This window comes from Phycodurus eques, chromosome 17 (assembly GCF_024500275.1).
Source record: "Phycodurus eques isolate BA_2022a chromosome 17, UOR_Pequ_1.1, whole genome shotgun sequence".
NCBI lineage: Eukaryota > Metazoa > Chordata > Actinopteri > Syngnathiformes > Syngnathidae > Phycodurus > Phycodurus eques.
In genome coordinates this window covers 419,278-436,039 of record NC_084541.1, presented here as the reverse complement: position 1 = coordinate 436,039, position 16,762 = coordinate 419,278, and the positions used below count along the sequence as shown (strand labels likewise).

General features: G+C 44.5%; 1 protein-coding gene across 4 annotated transcripts; it reads right to left on the bottom strand.

The window, feature by feature from the left end:
- Positions 1–573: 573 nt before the first annotated feature.
- LOC133415580 (carotenoid-cleaving dioxygenase, mitochondrial-like) lies at positions 574–16,739 on the bottom strand. 4 transcript variants are annotated; one of them, XM_061701708.1, is made up of 12 exons: positions 16,577–16,737; positions 9,475–9,667; positions 8,375–8,586; positions 7,431–7,546; positions 6,499–6,601; positions 6,261–6,389; positions 6,032–6,192; positions 5,795–5,962; positions 4,888–5,025; positions 4,484–4,666; positions 2,244–2,354; positions 574–1,052 (listed from the first exon to the last, which is right to left on the bottom strand). In XM_061701708.1, exons 1-12 carry the CDS (start codon positions 16,596–16,598, stop codon positions 936–938), a joined length of 1,653 nt encoding a protein of 550 aa, XP_061557692.1. In that variant the 5' UTR covers positions 16,599–16,737; the 3' UTR covers positions 574–935. The 4 variants fall into 4 exon arrangements, 3 of the variants coding, with proteins under 3 accessions (XP_061557692.1, XP_061557693.1, XP_061557691.1); XM_061701709.1 differs by lacking the exon at positions 16,577–16,737 and adding an exon at positions 9,174–9,395 and having other exon boundaries at positions 9,475–9,554; XM_061701707.1 differs by having other exon boundaries at positions 5,795–6,192; positions 16,577–16,738.
- Between the last annotated feature and the right edge of the window lie 23 nt (positions 16,740–16,762).

The window sequence follows — 16,762 nt, the reverse complement described above, 5'->3', positions numbered from 1 at the left end:
TATTCATTCATTTATTTTCCATATCGCTTCTCCTCACGCGGGTCGCGGGCGTGCCGGACGGAGCCCATCCCGGCGACCATCGGGCAGGAGGCGGGGTACACCCTGAACTGGTTGCCAGCCCATCGCAGGGCACATACAAACAAACAACCATTGGCACTCACATTCGCAATTAACCCTTAGCACGCATGTTTTTGGGATGTGGGAGGAAAGCGGAGTGCCCGGAGAAAAGCCGCCCAAGCGGGCACGGGGAGAACATGCAAACTCCACACAGGCGGGATCGGGAATCGAACCCCGGTCCTAAGAACTGTGAGGCAGACGCTCGAACCGGTCGGCCCACCGTGCCGCCGACTTTAGTTAGTTTGTTATTAAAATAAAACATTTGATATCAAATACATACATGCATCAAATGTGAATATGTTCCAATTAAAACCATGGATGAATGATAAAAAGACAATTATTAAAAAAAAAAAAAAATGAAAATGATTAAAATGAAAATTGCAGGCATTATGGAGTCATCAATCCTTTTGTCTTTAGGCTTTCGTTGTGTGATTAAATAAAGACAATCATACGGTTTTAAATGGTATCAGAATTTTATAACAAAGTAAAAGTGAAAAAAAAGCAACTTTCAAATGATATTGAATTAAAAAATAAAAAACAGACATGTATATGTAAAAGGCTTTCGTTGGCATTTCCTGGCGCAAACTATGGCAGTTTTGTGGTCGCACAAAACTTGTGTCACTAATTTAAAAAAATAAGAATAATAACTGAACACACTATAAGAAATATATTCATTTGCATCCGGTTGGTAACAGCAAAATATATTTGTAAGGCATTAAGCAGCAAATCAGTCCAGTGCCATCATTATAAAAGTTATCAGTCAACGTAGTTAATATCATGAATATCGTTATGAAGAAAACATGTTAGGACAGATTCATTCAAGCGGATGCGCTGAAGACGCCATGGAAGCCATAAGGCATATTGACGGGCACATTTGCTCTCCCCAACTCCTCAAACGTCTTGGCATCCAAAACCAGGAGGAACGTGCCTTCATCCTAACGTGGGGAGGAAACAAAGAACAAATATTGGGACAAACCAAACCAGACTCTGCTACTCGGGAGAGCTGCACAAACGTTTGGAAGCGCTCAAATTATCAAGCTGATTGGCACTCATTGAAGTGCTCATTTGAACCCAGAAAATCATATTGTTGATCAATTGTTTTCTTTCTTATTGTAGTAACTTAAAGAAAAGCGACAACAACAACAAAAAACTACTAGAGGGTACTCGGAGTACTGTTTCTATGGCGGCAAAGTAACCCAAATTGAAGTTCTAAGTGAGTTGGACGTAGTTTATCCCATACCGGTACTGTACATACGCTACGCAAATGCAGTCATAATTCCAGTAAATAAAACACCTCTAGGCCATAAATATTAAAAAAAAAAATAATAATAATAATAATAATAATAAGTACTGCGTGATTACATTCATGCTGCGTGGCATTCGTGACCTCAAAATGTCTTATATTGGGACTGTCATAAACCGAGAACCCACCTTATTATCGTATTTATAATAACAACATACCAGTACGATGTAACTTTCTTTCATTCCATTTGGAAGCATTTCATTACTGCGCATTAGTCCGTTATCAATATTGGTCCATTGCGCATCATTTGAAACAGCGAAACGTCAATACCGTCATGGCCGAGGACCCCCTATATGTAAAAATAAATACATTTAATGCAAACAAAAAAAAGAAAAAGGCGTGGCTGATTCCCTTCACAGAGGACGCAGACTTACCTCATTTGTTTTGAACATTTGCACTCATTTTCTTTCATTCCATTGAACTGGAAGTCTTTCATTATATCATAGCATAGCATTACAGTGTTTCATACTTACTGTATACGACTCGAATTATTGGCTGTCTCTACTGTCTTGTAGTGATGTTTGGCTTTTCATTTGACTTCTGTCTTCTGACTTAATGACATTTCGTACTGAGGCTTGAATTAGTCTGAGCCTGATCACATCAATGCAAAAGTCACAACCACGAAGTTGCCTCCTTTTCTTTTCACCTGTTCATATGTTCACAAATTGGAATTGTATTTTCTATTCAGGAGTATTGTTAAATAGTGTTAGTGCCGCATCAGTGCAATAATACACAACGGCGACGGTCTCGTGCAGATTGACACTGAAAGTAGTCGACTTTGATTTTGATTCTTACCGTATTGAGCCTTCTTTAAACGTCTTACCTGCGAGGGGGCGAGAATCACAGAGAGGATGACGCCGTCGTCCTCCTCCACGGCGTCCGGTGAGGGCACAAACGCCGGCTCCGACGGGAAGTGACCCTTCTGGTGCCAGACCTGAGGTCACGTGGGCATTAAAAGCAGCAATTAATACGAAGCAGAGCCTGGAGAAGAGAGGAACATTCCGAAAGCGTTTACACTTTATTACATGATTTTAAGACCTGAAACCAAGACGCTGAAGCAATCTTTGTCACCTCTGTTCAATAATAGTCTGTGTTTGTATATTTGAAGTTATTTTTATAACTTTGAGATTTTATTTGTTTTATTTTTGTTCTTCCGCTACAAAGGAGTTTTTGCACATTGCAGTTGCTTCTATTTAACCTAAATTAATAAACCAGATGACACTTTTATAGAAAATGCACAGTAACCTGGTTTATTTTATTTTTTGACTTTTACTAGGCGCATCGGCCATTCGGTATCCCCCTTAGCGCTTTATAATTGGGTTGTTGTGTAAATCAACCAGTCTGCGCTTGTACATGAATGTGCTTCCTTTTGAGCTTGAAAACCATAAAGGGCAATATCCATCCATCCATCCATCCATCCATTCTTCCATCCTTCCATCCCTCCATCCATCCATCCATCCATTCTTCCATCCTTCCATCCCTCCATCCATCCATCCATCCATCCATCCATTCTTCCATCCTTCCATCCCTCCATCCATCCATCCATCCATCCATCCATCCATCCATTTTCTGAGCCGCTTATCCTCACAAGGGTCGCGGGAGCGCTGGTGCCCATCCCATCGGGCAGGAGGCGGGGTAAACCCTCAACTGGTTGCCAGCCAATCGCATAAAGGGGAATAAGTAACACAATTGATTTAATGTTGATTGAATCAACATTTCAGTTATAAGCTAAAGATAGCATTTTGAAAATATACATTGCTCTTTTATGCCATTCAGTGGCAGGTTCTGATACGGGCAATTGGGGGTGGTCGGACTGCCGGTGTAACCCCATTTGGTGGAATTTGACTGGGGCCCAGGCAGACAGATACTGAACAGCCGGAAGCTCGACCCGCCTGCCTCAATCGTGTCCAAGACACGTAAGTCCAACAACCAGCGGTCTACTAAAAGTACAGATTAGTGCATATTTGGGTTCAAATGAAATGACAGAGAACAGGAGTCGCCAGCTATATGCATTGTCACCACACGCTCACGTCACAAGTCGGCTTCCTTTGCCGATGTTCGTCTGTCCTTCGTTTGTTTTGTTTTCTGTGTATTGTTTCCTTGTAGATTTCCCATGTTAGATCATTCAAAACTCCATAAAACTCACTACCTGCATTGTTGTGTGTGTCTGGGTTCGAGAAAGAAAACTCTGGTCGTCTAGAACTCTTATCTAATTCATGTAGCAGCCTTCAAATTACGAGACTGAGGATAAAAGGTTTGTCGTCACTTTGTCCTGAAGTTTTATACATCTAAAAGGTGACGTGGTGCCCCTTTCTAGATGAAATAGCTTGATTTATAACGCTGTCATTTAAAATTACGCAAAACCGGAAGTAACGCAGGCGTCGCTTCCATCTTATTCTTTTCTCCTAAATTCATTACATTTGTATTCAACTAATATACGCTCCAACTCCATTACGTATAAGTCATGCTTCCAAAGTAGTCGCAGCTGTGGCTAACGTCAGCGCACATTAGCGAGGGGCGTGGCTTTGGTCAGAGACACAAAGGGCGGGGCGAGATTTGTCAAGTGAGGCCGCAATAAAATCTTCGTAGCGGTTTTAAAACTGCCCCTCGAAGTATCACTGTGAGGAAGTTAGAATGTGTCGTATAATACCTCTCTGACAACCCGTGCGAAAGGTGACGTAACTGTTTGGATCGCCATTAGAAAACGGTGCTTGTTTGTTGTTAGGGTTAACCTCCACCCCCCAAAAAAACTTTGTGGTTAGTATATTAGATGCAAATGTGGTTGAAAGTGCAGCCAGAGGATTTGTCATTTATTCAAAGGTTTGACCACTTTGTATGCACCAGGAAGCCAGAGAAACTGTTTGAAGACAGAAAATAAAATGACAAAAAAACGCTACAGCCTCTTGGACTCATTCTGTTCCACCCTCTTTGTGCCGCACGCTGCGGTCGGTGTGAATATGTTTGACGGTAGCATAAGAAACCTCTGAATCGCTGTTACTTCTGTGATGCTGTGGACACGTTTGCATTGCATCACGGGAAAGGCCACACATAGCATGTACTCGCCTTTAGCGTCTTGCCGTCGAGGTCCATCTTGAGAAGCGAGTCTCCGAACACGTGTCTGAAGCCGCACCCGTAGAAATAACGATAAGGCCTCGTGTTGTATCGCTCGTAGTTGATGTGAGGGAACTCCAGACCGCCGTAGTGGGAAAGGTCATCGCCATGGAGATCTTCGTGTTGGCAGAATACCTGATGACAAAAAGCAGACCAACTTGTCATCGTCGTGTGCAGTCAGCACATATTCGGTCTGAGTTCAGATGGTGTTCGCCGGGGGTTTAGGACTGAAGCTGAAAATGAAGACATACACATATATATATATATATATATATATATATATATACATCCATATCTAAAAAAAAAAAAAAATTCTCGAAGGACAGTTAAGTAGCTTGAAATTGATTTCAACTTACTCTTGCGTTGCTCTCTTTAACACACGTTGCTGTACTGGAAGGACGAGTGTTCAGGTTTTGGTCGGCCGGCGTGTCATCGGTCACGTGAAGCGGTAAAACAAAGCGGCGAGGGAAAACGCTGCTCATGTCTTTGTAAACCTGGATGAAAAACAAGGCCATGTGTGTATTTATGAAAGTCCTTAAAAGCGATTCAAAATGACACCAAATCTCCTTCAACAGTACTCATTATTTTGAAGAATATTCGCCAGTTTTATTGGAACAAATTATGTGACGATAGCAAATATATTTGTCCACGACGTCGTCACGTATTATAGAAGTTCAGGTAGAATGTTTACTGTCTATGTTTTATAGTGGTTACACTGTTTTTCTTTCCACTTGTGTGACAGCACGAATGTGAAAAAACTTGGACGATGGATGAATTTATGCCTTTGGTTTTTTGGTATTAACGGTTCTTAGTTTATGGCAAACGACGCTTTGACGTTACAAACGGAACTAGTTTGTGCAGCGGCATAAGACCACATCCTCATGTGGGACAAGAACGCATTCCTTAGTTACCACCGTACTTAACGTTTTTCATTTGATTGTTTAATAGTTCTGGTCTAGAAGTGTTTTTCATCCAAATATTTTAGTGTCATTTTGACTTTACTCTTGTATTATCATAGGTTAGTCATAGACTTTGGCGTGTTCTGACCAAACCAATATTAATTTTATTTATTTGTGTTTATTTTGTGGTTACAAATGTTAAAATGTTCCTTAAACATGGGCTGAATTATGAAAATGGGAAGAAATCAGATGTAGTGTCTCAGAATGGTTTGTGTTACACATTATGTGCAATTGACTATCCTGTAATGTGCGAAGCATTAACGCGAGGAGCAATGAGTAAATGTTTCTGTTAGAGCGAGCTGACCTCATCTAGCGCTTCTCCCGACTTGCGTAAATTCTGAAGGGAGTAGATGTCGAGGGCTTGGCTGCCGTCTGAGCAACAGAGGTCCAGCATCAAGAGCCCATCCTCTTCAAAGGCGTTGATCTGATGGAAGTTGGAGAAAGCTTTGGCGTAGAACTTCACCGGGCTGGCCTGAGGAGAGGAGAGCGCATTATTAGACTCCGATCGGGTGAGCCGCCAAACCTGACTGCGAGCTCGCACCTCGCCTGTATGTTTGTCAATAAGATGCAGGATGGTTTCCAGCTCGGGGTCCCAGTAAATGGCGTCGCAAAAGGCCTTGCCCCTCATCTTACACGTGACTATCTTCATCAGGTTTATTTTAATTGGCTGCTCAATGAACACCACGTAGTTCTCCGACATGGCTGGAGGGAGGGGAGAAGAGTGTTCAGATGGAAGCACCAGCGGTATGAGCTGCTATGCGCTGACTTACCAAAGCTGTGGTAGTAGGAGGGGTGAGACTTGTTTGCAGGCGCAATGGAACAGAGAATTCGGGCTCCTTGCAGGGTGTCGTCGGCGTTTGACTTCTGAGGAGGTACACTAATGATGTTGTATGTGGTTCCTGAAAAAGTCACAGTCTCGACGTGTCACAACATGGAGATACTTTTGGGGTTTGTCAGATGCAAAGAGTTGAGCCAGCAAGTTGGCAACGAAGAATGCAAAGGACTTACCTTTTCCTCCATAGGAGTTGCCCATATTGAAGCAGGTGCCATCGGGGTCGTAGTGAGGGTGGGCGGTGGCTCCGTTAACAGCGACGAACTTGCTCCAGTCGACCTACATAACACAGCGGCAATTATAATGTACAGTTCAGATTTTGGTCATTCAATTCAATTTTAAAAACATGCACTTTAGGGTAACTGAAGAATGTGAGTGTGAACGATGGACAATAAAAGGTCATTTTTCAATCTCGTCAGCGGGTTTCAAGACGACGGCGCACCCTTCGCAAATTTCTCCAGGATACATCCACAGAAAGAAATACTGTATATTTGACAGGAAGATCATTTGATATAACCTGGCTGTGAACATCTGTTGTTTTGCATCGTTGATCCCCGAGCACTGCGCGATGCCATTCACTCACTCACTCGCGATTCGACATGTGGAATTGCAGCCATCCTTATCGCAGACAGTCGTCAACATTCAAAAGTGGTTGTGACAGAACGCAACCGAACGCAAGAGTTCAGTTGCGTTCAGTCGCATTGCTCGGTATGCGGCGCCCTTAGCAAGCTGAAACTGGATTCATGGATTATTTATAATGTAGGTTACAATAACTTTTGTTCCTGTTTTTATCCGTGATCGAAAAATATTATTTAATAAAAAACAACTTACTGCGGGCTGGAAACCATTTCCAAATGTTTGATGATTTCGCAACTCCAAACAGTCAAAGCCAAATTCAGACACATTGATATATTGCACATATTTATTTGGACATGTCGCGAGTGAACCTCGAACCGAAATTGAGCACTCGTCAACCTACTATGTTTGTCAAGTTTGGAGACAATTGGTTGGAATATCTTTCAAAATTTAGCAAGACACTAAATGACATTTATTGAGGGATGTGGCACTTTTAATGATGCCTTACTTCATAGGCAGAGTATATTTATACCTGTTCCAATGTTTCGAGATTCTCTGGGTTCACTTTGTGCATCAAGTTGGTCTCTGTGCTGACGTAGTAGTCTCCCTTGTACTTTATAAAGTTGACATTGCCATTGTCTGTGGGCTCTGAAACAGACAAATACTCAGTGTGAGCGCGCTTCCTTTAGTGGAAGTATGGTGCATGCGTTCCGCAGGTCGTTACTCTAAACAGCTTGGAAACAAATGTCTGCTCCCTCCTCCTGCAGCACATTCTGTTTCAACCCACAGTTGATAGTTACCTTAATCACAGATAGACTTTGCAACCAAAGTTTACACAAACACAAAATGGGGCAAACGTTTTAGGACATTTAGCCACTGCATTATAACATGCTCGCATGCGTCACAAGGGATGGATCCAAAAGAATTGTAATTCTCACAGATGCTAACAATTCACAAGAGTAGGATTCCTACGATGGAGTTTCCTCGTTGGAAACCCTTCATCAACGGCGGGTGCTCACACTCTGACTGGACGCCAACCCCCTTCATTTTGGAGGCCTTGTGTCATCACAGCTGCTCTGGAGCAGTCTGACGGAAGCGTGGCTGCCATTCTGCCCCTACGGCCCCTCCGACCACACATCCAACCACATTCATTTGTAGGCCAACGTGGGTTTAGTGTCTCGCCCAAGGACGTAACGACAACATACGGGGCGGGGATTTGAACCGGCAACCCTCCGGTTGCCGGGCACACGCTTACGTTATGTGCCACGCCACCGCTTCGGTGTATGTTAATGTTGTGGTTTGAATGTGTTGTGGCGTTTGCATTTTTTTGTGACACCTGCAATTGTTGTGACCTGTCTTGGCCACAGTACATTTTGTTTAATTTTATACATCACATTACAGATTTTCATCAGTTTCACCCTCTAAAAGATAAGCACTATGTACTGACAAGAATACTATTGACATGTTAATACTCACGTATCATCTCAAAGCGAGAGAAGAATCGCTGGAATATGTTTTTACAAGGGTCGGGCATCGTGACGGTACCAAATTCTGACACCATGATACGGTCCCGCTCGCTGTTCTTCTTGTACGCGTCGCTGCGCAGGAACCGACTCGTGTACGTCACCTGGCCTTTCTCTATCTTGAACTTGTGGAGCATAGCCATCCCGTCAAACCAGTGGTTAAAGCTGTCGTGGAGGAAAGGCGTGAAGGTACTGTATGAGCCCTCAAACTGAAAAATACTGAAAATATGGCTGAATTTACACCTAAAACGGAATTGCCGATAGCTATAAATCCAGTTTGAGATATCTACTGTTTGATTTTGACTAGTCATAATTCCAGTCCAAGATATAGCATACTTAATTCACCTCAAGTGAGGATATCTACAAGTCCCCTTTCAGATATCGTAAACAAAGTTTACCTGCCAAGACCGGTACGCAAAATGAAATTGGATATGTGACTGGAATTATGACTGGTCCAAATGGTGCAGTAGATATCACAAACTGAAGTTAACAATATCTACAATTCCTTTGCAGATGTCCGTAATTCACCAGCTCTTTGCAACGGAATTCTAGATATCGGTAATGACAAACGCCATACACATGAATGGCAAAAGTGACATTATTTGATGTTGCACATATCTGTCATTACGACTTTGTCACAATTACGTTACACATACCTTGAATGAAAATTCCAACTATTCAAAATGTAACTGCAACTAATCATAAAGGTATTGTTGATATCTACAATGTCAATTCGGGATTGTGACACTTACTGCTGCTTTTCAATGTTAATGTTATCCTCTTGCAGTACGCATCCTCTTTGGTGTCCCCAGCTGACAACCCAAACTTGATTCTGACTTCAGTCAGCCCAGGCCAAGTAAATATTACTTAACATTTAATATGTGTGTAATGGATATATTATTGTTTACTTTTCTGTTGTCACTGCCCAGTGTTGACGCTTGTTGAGTCATTTAATGTACATGTAGTTGGGACATCTGCAGAATTGGGCACATGAAGAGTGTAAATCCAGTCTAAGACACACAGCTGCTTTTGAAGAGGACTGGTGGAACTCACTGAGTGTCTCCGAACTCAAACTTTCCCGGGCCATTTCTGAGCAGGCTGCCACTGATCCAAAGGGGAATTGTCCCTTGTACCTCAGCAGGGATTGGATCAGGGGTCTCCGCGACAGAGCGGACCAGAGGAGCGATGGTCTCCAAACCCTTCAGTACCGTAGTAGTACTTCCCTTCACCTCGTTGTTGTCGTCGTCTGCACACACGTATGGCAAATCAAAACATATTATGAAGAATGGAATATGTATATATGGGAGGACTATGCTGCAACCAGGACAATTCTTCTCTTCTGTTCATGTAGAGTCATGAATAAATGGGACAAAACCGGTTTTTGTGTTAGCAGATATCCAGGCAGTGAGTCATGCTTTCCACAATAGCAGTTGCAGAAAAAAACCTGGGAAAAAGAATAATAGAATAATAACTGTATCGAATGTTTGGGCGGAGCAGAGAGCTTGCTCACATCGGGGATAAACGTGTGATGCTGTAAAAGTGGCTTTGCGGCAGGAAGACAACTCTCAAAGCAGAGTTATTTTGTGTAAGAAGACATCTGATTTGAATTCATCTTAAGACTCTCTCAGCTGGTCTTTGCATGCAACCGGTTCTGTAGAAACGGCACAGTTCATTTGTGCATGCTAATGCAATATTTATCCATCTTTTGATTATTTATTTGCAATACTGTTTATGTACCATATGTATATTTCATGTAAATAGTGGGATCTTAAAACATTCACATAATATTTGTTGGTTATGCATTAGTGCTGTACACTTCAACAATACAAAACTACAACTGTAAAGTACTATTTGTAGTTGTGATACAATGCTAAACATTGGGACATACTGTAATACGGTACTGCAAAGTAAAATTATACACATGCATCTAAAAAAAAAATGGAACATCATGGAAACAAGTCCAGAGTATTGAAGCTTCTCCAGCGGTACAACGGCTACCCAGTCTCCAAGTAAGCTACGCAATTCCTAGTCATCGTTCTGACCTCTGAGTTTTTCCTTGTCCTCAGTGTTTCCTCCGTGTCCATCGCCAAGTGGATTTCTGCCACCACACCGCTAAGCCACCCGCCCGTCCTCGTCACTGCCTACCACGTATCCTCTGCCTCAACAACCTGCCACCGCATCTCAAGGACCATCTCCATTTCCCTTTTCAATAAACTGTTCATCACAACCTCCCAGCCTCTGCCTGCTCTTGGGTCAGGTCTCAATCCATTCATGACAGAATACTCTGGCCAGCCATGGACTCAGCAACCCCGGAGGCATTAACATATGAACTCACCCTCCAAGGCGCCCACATAGGGCGACAGGACAAGGCTGTTCAAGAAATCATGGAATCCTTACACTCCCTCATGCAACAAGTCTGCGTCCTTTCTTCGAAAATGCAATCCGACCACTCCTCAGTAAGTACTCCTTCCGAACCCGCAGCCTCCGAGCCACCCCGCCTCCCCATACAAAGAACCTCATGTCCCTCGGCCTGAGCCCTACTCCGGGGAGCTAGGTGCTTGTAGCCAGTTTCTCCTTAATTTCTCCCTAGTTTTTAACCTTCAATCGTACAGTTATCCCACTGAACAATCCAAGGTCCCGTTTGTCATTAACCTCCTCTGCGGCAAAGCAGCTAAATGGTCCACCTCGTTATGGCACAACTCCTCCCCGGTACTCCAGTTCTTTTTCCGCCGAACTAAAAAAGGTCTTTGATCACCCTGTTCAGGGCAGAGAATCCACCCGCCGCCTCCTTACGGTCACTCAGGGCGCTAGTTCCATAGCTGCATATTCTATCAAATTTAGGATACTTGCGGGTGAATGCGGGTGGGATGACGATGGGCTTAGGGGGATTTTTTTGAGCGGCCTTTTTGAACAACTTAAGGACGAGCTCGCTGCCCGGGACGAGCCGTCCTCTCTCGAGGATCTCATCGCACTCGCCATTCGCCTGGATAACAGACTACAAGAGAGAGCACGAGAGAGGGTGGTTCGAGCGCATAAGATCACTTCCACCGTGAGCACCGCGCCTTCTGCACCTCCTACTGCCCCTTCGTCACCCCTCACTGCACCTGATGTGCCCGTGCAAATTGGTAACACCCGACTAGATCCCCAGGAACGTCAGCGTCGCGTCATCCAGCACCTGTGCATTTATTGCGGTCAATCAGGTCACTTCCTTGCCACATGACCCCTGCGACCAAAAGACCAGGCTCACCATGGTCCGAGAGCGCGGTGGTGAGCCAAACCACCATTTCCTCTAGCTCTCCCTCCGGTACGACCGTTCCTGCTTGCATTCTAGGCTCTACTTACAACCCACCCATAGTTGCCCTAATAGATTCCGGTGCAGACGATAATTTTATTCACGAAGGAATAGCACATCAGCTCCAAATCCCTCTTCAACCACTTCCGTCTCCCAGAAAAGTCACAGCCCTGGATGGCCGAGTCATATCACCTGTCACCCGCCAAACAGTGCCATTCACCTTGTTTATTTCCGGAAATCACCACGAGAACATTTTTCTTTTTGTTATCTTTTCCCCTGAGACCCCATTAGACCTTGGAATTCCCTGGCTCAAGAAACATAACCCCGCCATAGACTGGACGCGCTTATCTATCACTGGATGGAGCCCTCACTGCCATTTCACACTTCCTCTCTCCGCTGCTCTTCTCTCTCTACACGAACGACTGCACCTCAGCGAACCCGACTGTCAAGCTCCTGAAGTTTGCAGATGACACCACTGTCATCGGCCTCATCAAGGACGGTGACGAGTCTGCATATCGACAGGAAGCGGAGCGGCTGGAGCTGTGGTGCGGCCGACACGACCTGGAGCTGAACACGCTCAAGACGGTAGAGATGATCGTGGACTTCAGGAGGCATCCTTCGCCACAACTGCCCCTCACGTTGTCCAGCTGCCTTGTGTCAACCGTCGAGACCTTCAAGTTCCTGGGAATTACAATCTCTCAGGACCTGAAGTGGGCGACCAACATCAACTCCGTCCTCAAAAAGGCCCAGCAGAGGATGTACTTCCTGCGGATTCTGAGAAAGCACGGCCTGCCACCGGAGCTGCTGAGACAGTTCTACACAGCGGTCATCGAATCAGTCCTGTGTTCTTCCATCACAGTCTGGTTTGGTGCTGCTACAAAAAAGGACAAACTCCGACTGCAACGGACAATCAAAACTGCTGAAAGGATTGTCGGTACCCCCCTACCCACCATTGAGGACTTGCACGCTGCCAGAACTAAGACAAGGGCGTGCAAAATCCTCTCGGACCGTCTGCACCCCGGTCACCAGCTCTTCCGGCTCCTTCCCTCAGGTAGGCGCTACCGATCAACGCAAACTAGAACTAGTAGACATTCCAACAGCTTCTTCCCTCTTGCGATCAACTTCTTAAACACCTAACCTATAATTCCATTACAACAAGCTGGAAATTTTTTGACGAGTTCATTGTCACATTTCTGTGGGGCCAATTATGTATTACTCGTGCACTCGCTGTAGTTGTCTCGCCATGCTGCACTATTTGCATATACTGGCCACTCATGCCAGAGTAGCATCTGCTCCATTTGCACACCGATTGAGGAGTATCTGTAACATTTGCACAACCGACATTGTCCCAGATGATCGCACTACTCGTCACTTTAAACCTCATACACTCCTTGAAGTCTCAGCGCCCTTTGCGCAATGGTCATTGCACCTGACTATTGCAATATAAGTCATTCGAACTGCTCTAAGTGCTAGAGGACTCTGCATCTTTTTGCACAATTGTTTTTTGTCAATGTCTTTATGTCCCCAAAGTGTTCTGTAAATTGACTGTCTGTTGTACTAGAGCGGCTCCAACTACCGCAGACAAATTCCTTGTGTGTTTTGGACATACTTGGCAAATAAAGATGATTCTGATTCTGATTCTGCTCTCTGCTATACATAACAGTGGTGAGGCTGGCCCACTGTTGTGTATACCTTGCCCTTCATCCTGGCAGAAACTCTTCTGTCACATAACACACTGGACACCTTCCTCCACCCGTTCCAACCTGCTTGGACCCGTTTCTTCACTTCCTGACCACACTCACCATTGCTCTGGACGGTTGACCCCAAGTATCTAAAGTCCTCCACCCTTGCTACCTCTTCTCCCTGTAGCCTCACTCTTCCCCCAACCACCCCTTTCATTCATGCACATATATTCTGTTTTACTTCGGCTAATCTTCATTCCTCTTCTTTCCAGTGCATGCCTCCATCTTTCTAACTGTTCCTCCAGCTGCTCCCTGCTTTCACTGCAGATCACAATGTCATCTGCAAACATCACGGTCCACGGGGATTCCAGTCTAACCTCATCTGTCAGCCTATCCATCACCACTGCAAACAAGAAGGGGCTCAGGGCTGATCCCTGATGCAGTCCCACGTCCACCTTAAATTCGTCTGTTACACCTACAGCACACCTCACCGCTGTTCTGCTGCCCTCGTACATGTCCTGTATTATTCTAACATACTTCTCTGCCACTCCAGACTTCCTAACCTTCCTCCCCACAACCAGAGACATCTTACACACCACCATCCTATGCTGTCTAGCCACAGTCTCCCCTACCACAACCTTACAGTCGGTAGCCTCCTTCAGATTACATCGTCTGCACAAGATCCTGCGTGCTTCTCCCTCCGCTCCTGTTGGTCACCCTATGTTCCTGCCTCTTCTGGAAAAAAGTGTTCACTACAGCCATTTGCATCCTTTTTGCAAAGTCTACCACCATCTGTCCCTCCAAGTTCCTTTCCTTGATGCTGCACTTCTTCATCACCCCTATTTCCTTCACCAACATGTTCATTAGAATCTGCACCAATCACGACTCTCTCTCTCTGTCTGGGATGCTCAGAACTACTTCGTCTCACTCCTTCCAGAATTCCTCTTTCACCTCTAGGTCCCATCCTACCTGTGGGGCATAGCCGCTAATCACGTTATACATAACACCCTTAATTTCAAATTTAAGCCTCATCACTCGATCTGATCCTCTTTTCACCTCCAAGACATTCTTAGCCAACTCTTCTTCTTAAATTAACCCCGACTCCATTTCTCTTCCCATCTACACCATGGAAGAATAATTTAAACCCTGCCCCTAAACTTCTAGCCTTACTGCCTTTCCACCTGGTCTCCTGGACACACAATATATCAATCTTTCTCCTAATCATCATGTAAACCAACTCCTGAGATTTTCCTGTCATAGTCCCAAAATTCAAAGTCCCGACATTCAGTTCTAGGCTCTGTGCTTTCATCTTCTCTTTCTGACGAAAAAGCAGCTTTCCACCTCTTCTTCTTTGGCTTCGACCCACAGTAGCTGAATTTCCAAGGGCGCACTGCAGGTTGACGGCGCCGGTGGCGGACGTTGTTAACCCGGGCCACGACCGATCCGGTATGGAATTCTTTGGATGAACGCTCATATTTGTTTGGCACACTTTTAAGCCGGATGCCCTTCCTGACGCAACACTCTGCATTTATCCGTGCTTGGGACCGGCCTACAGTTTGCACTGGCTTGTGCCCCCCCATAGGGTTTGGAAAGAACTGCAACCCCAATTCCAATTCCAAATTGGGGGAAAGAACTACAACCCCAATTCCAATGAAGTTGGGACGTTGTGTTAAACATAAATAAAAACAGAATACAATGATTTGCAAATCATGTTCAACCTATATTGAATTGAATACACTACAAAGACAAGATATTTAATGTTCAAACTGATAAACTTGACTGTTTTGAGCAAATAATCATTAACTTAGAATTTTATGGCCGCAACAGGTGGCAAAAAAAGAGTGAGAAAGTTGAGGAATGCTCATCAAACACCTGCTTGGAACATCCCACAGACTCATTGGGAACCGGTGGGTGCCATGATTGCTTCCCTGAATTGCTCAGGGATTCACAAGCAAAAGATTAGGCAAGGTTCACCTTTTTGTGAACAAGTGCGTGAGAAAATAATCCAACAGTTTAAGGACAATGTTCCTTAACGTACAATTGCAAGGAATTCAGGGGTCCATCATATCATCAAAAGGTTTCAGAGAATCTGGAGAAATCACCGCATGTAAGCGGCAAGGCCGAAAACCAACATTGAATGCCCGTGACCTTCGATCCCTCGGGCGGCACTGCATCAAAAACCGACATCAATGTGTAAAGGATATCACCGCAAGGGCTCAGGAACACTTCCGAAAACCAAAGTCAGTAAATATAGTTTGGCGCTACATCCGGAAGTGCAACTTGAAACTACTATGCATAGCAAAAGCCATTTATCAACAACACCCAGAAACGCCGCCGGCTTCTCTGGGCCCGACGGGCTCATCTAAGATGGACCGACGAAAAGTGGAAAAGCGTTCTGTGGTCTGACGAGTCCACATTTCAAATTGTTTTTGGCAATTGTGGACGTCGTGTCCTCCGGGCCAAAGAGGAAAAGCAGTAGGCAACATAAGCAGTAGGCTATTTGTGCATCTAAACATTGGGACCGAAACGGTATTTAAATTCGTCTTAGTCAGATGTATCAAATATGTGTAAACATTTGCACAGGAATTGTGGAACGTTTAAGTTCAATATAACTTGTACATCCAAACAGTGTTTGCTGCACATGCAGTATAGTTACCTAAACAATTATTCTTCACATGCTCAGTAAACAGAGGTTACAGAGGTTGCAGTTACAAAACAGCAATACTATACCCTTAGTTTTACATGAATATAATAAAATATGTTCAAAGTGGGACAATAATTGTTAGCTATAAAGTACACAGAGTGTCGTTTTACAGTAAGACATTTGTACGCTACACAGATTAACAGGGTGTCCACAAAGTCTGTCAAATTCGTAAAAATGATTCATAGACATTGTGGACACCCTGCACGTGACAACAATATTTGTTAGCAATAGAAACATGCTATATGGTAAAATATGCTTTCTTTGCGTTCATCCGCCGTAAAGAGCGCTTGCAATTTCAAGTCGAATAACTTCAAGCAAAAGTGTATCTGAAACATGTTTTCATTGAGCGGCTCGTGATGAGAAAGTACAGCAAGCCATCATCGTAGGCACGCCACCTTTTCACTGAACCCTGGAATTCATCCATCCGCTTATCCTCACACACACACACACACAAAAAGCAAATATGAAGCGTTTTACCTGCATCATCGACCGGGGCCATGTTTGTAGCGGACGAATCCAAGCGCACTGTCGCTCTTCCTTCGCCCAAGTCACTTGACAGCCGGTCAGGCGCAAGTGGCGTGCGGCGCCCCGTCGAGCGCCCCGTCGAGCGCGCTGCGGCGGCGGCGCGGTTATGTAACAGCTTTACGTAACCCACTCAGGCTT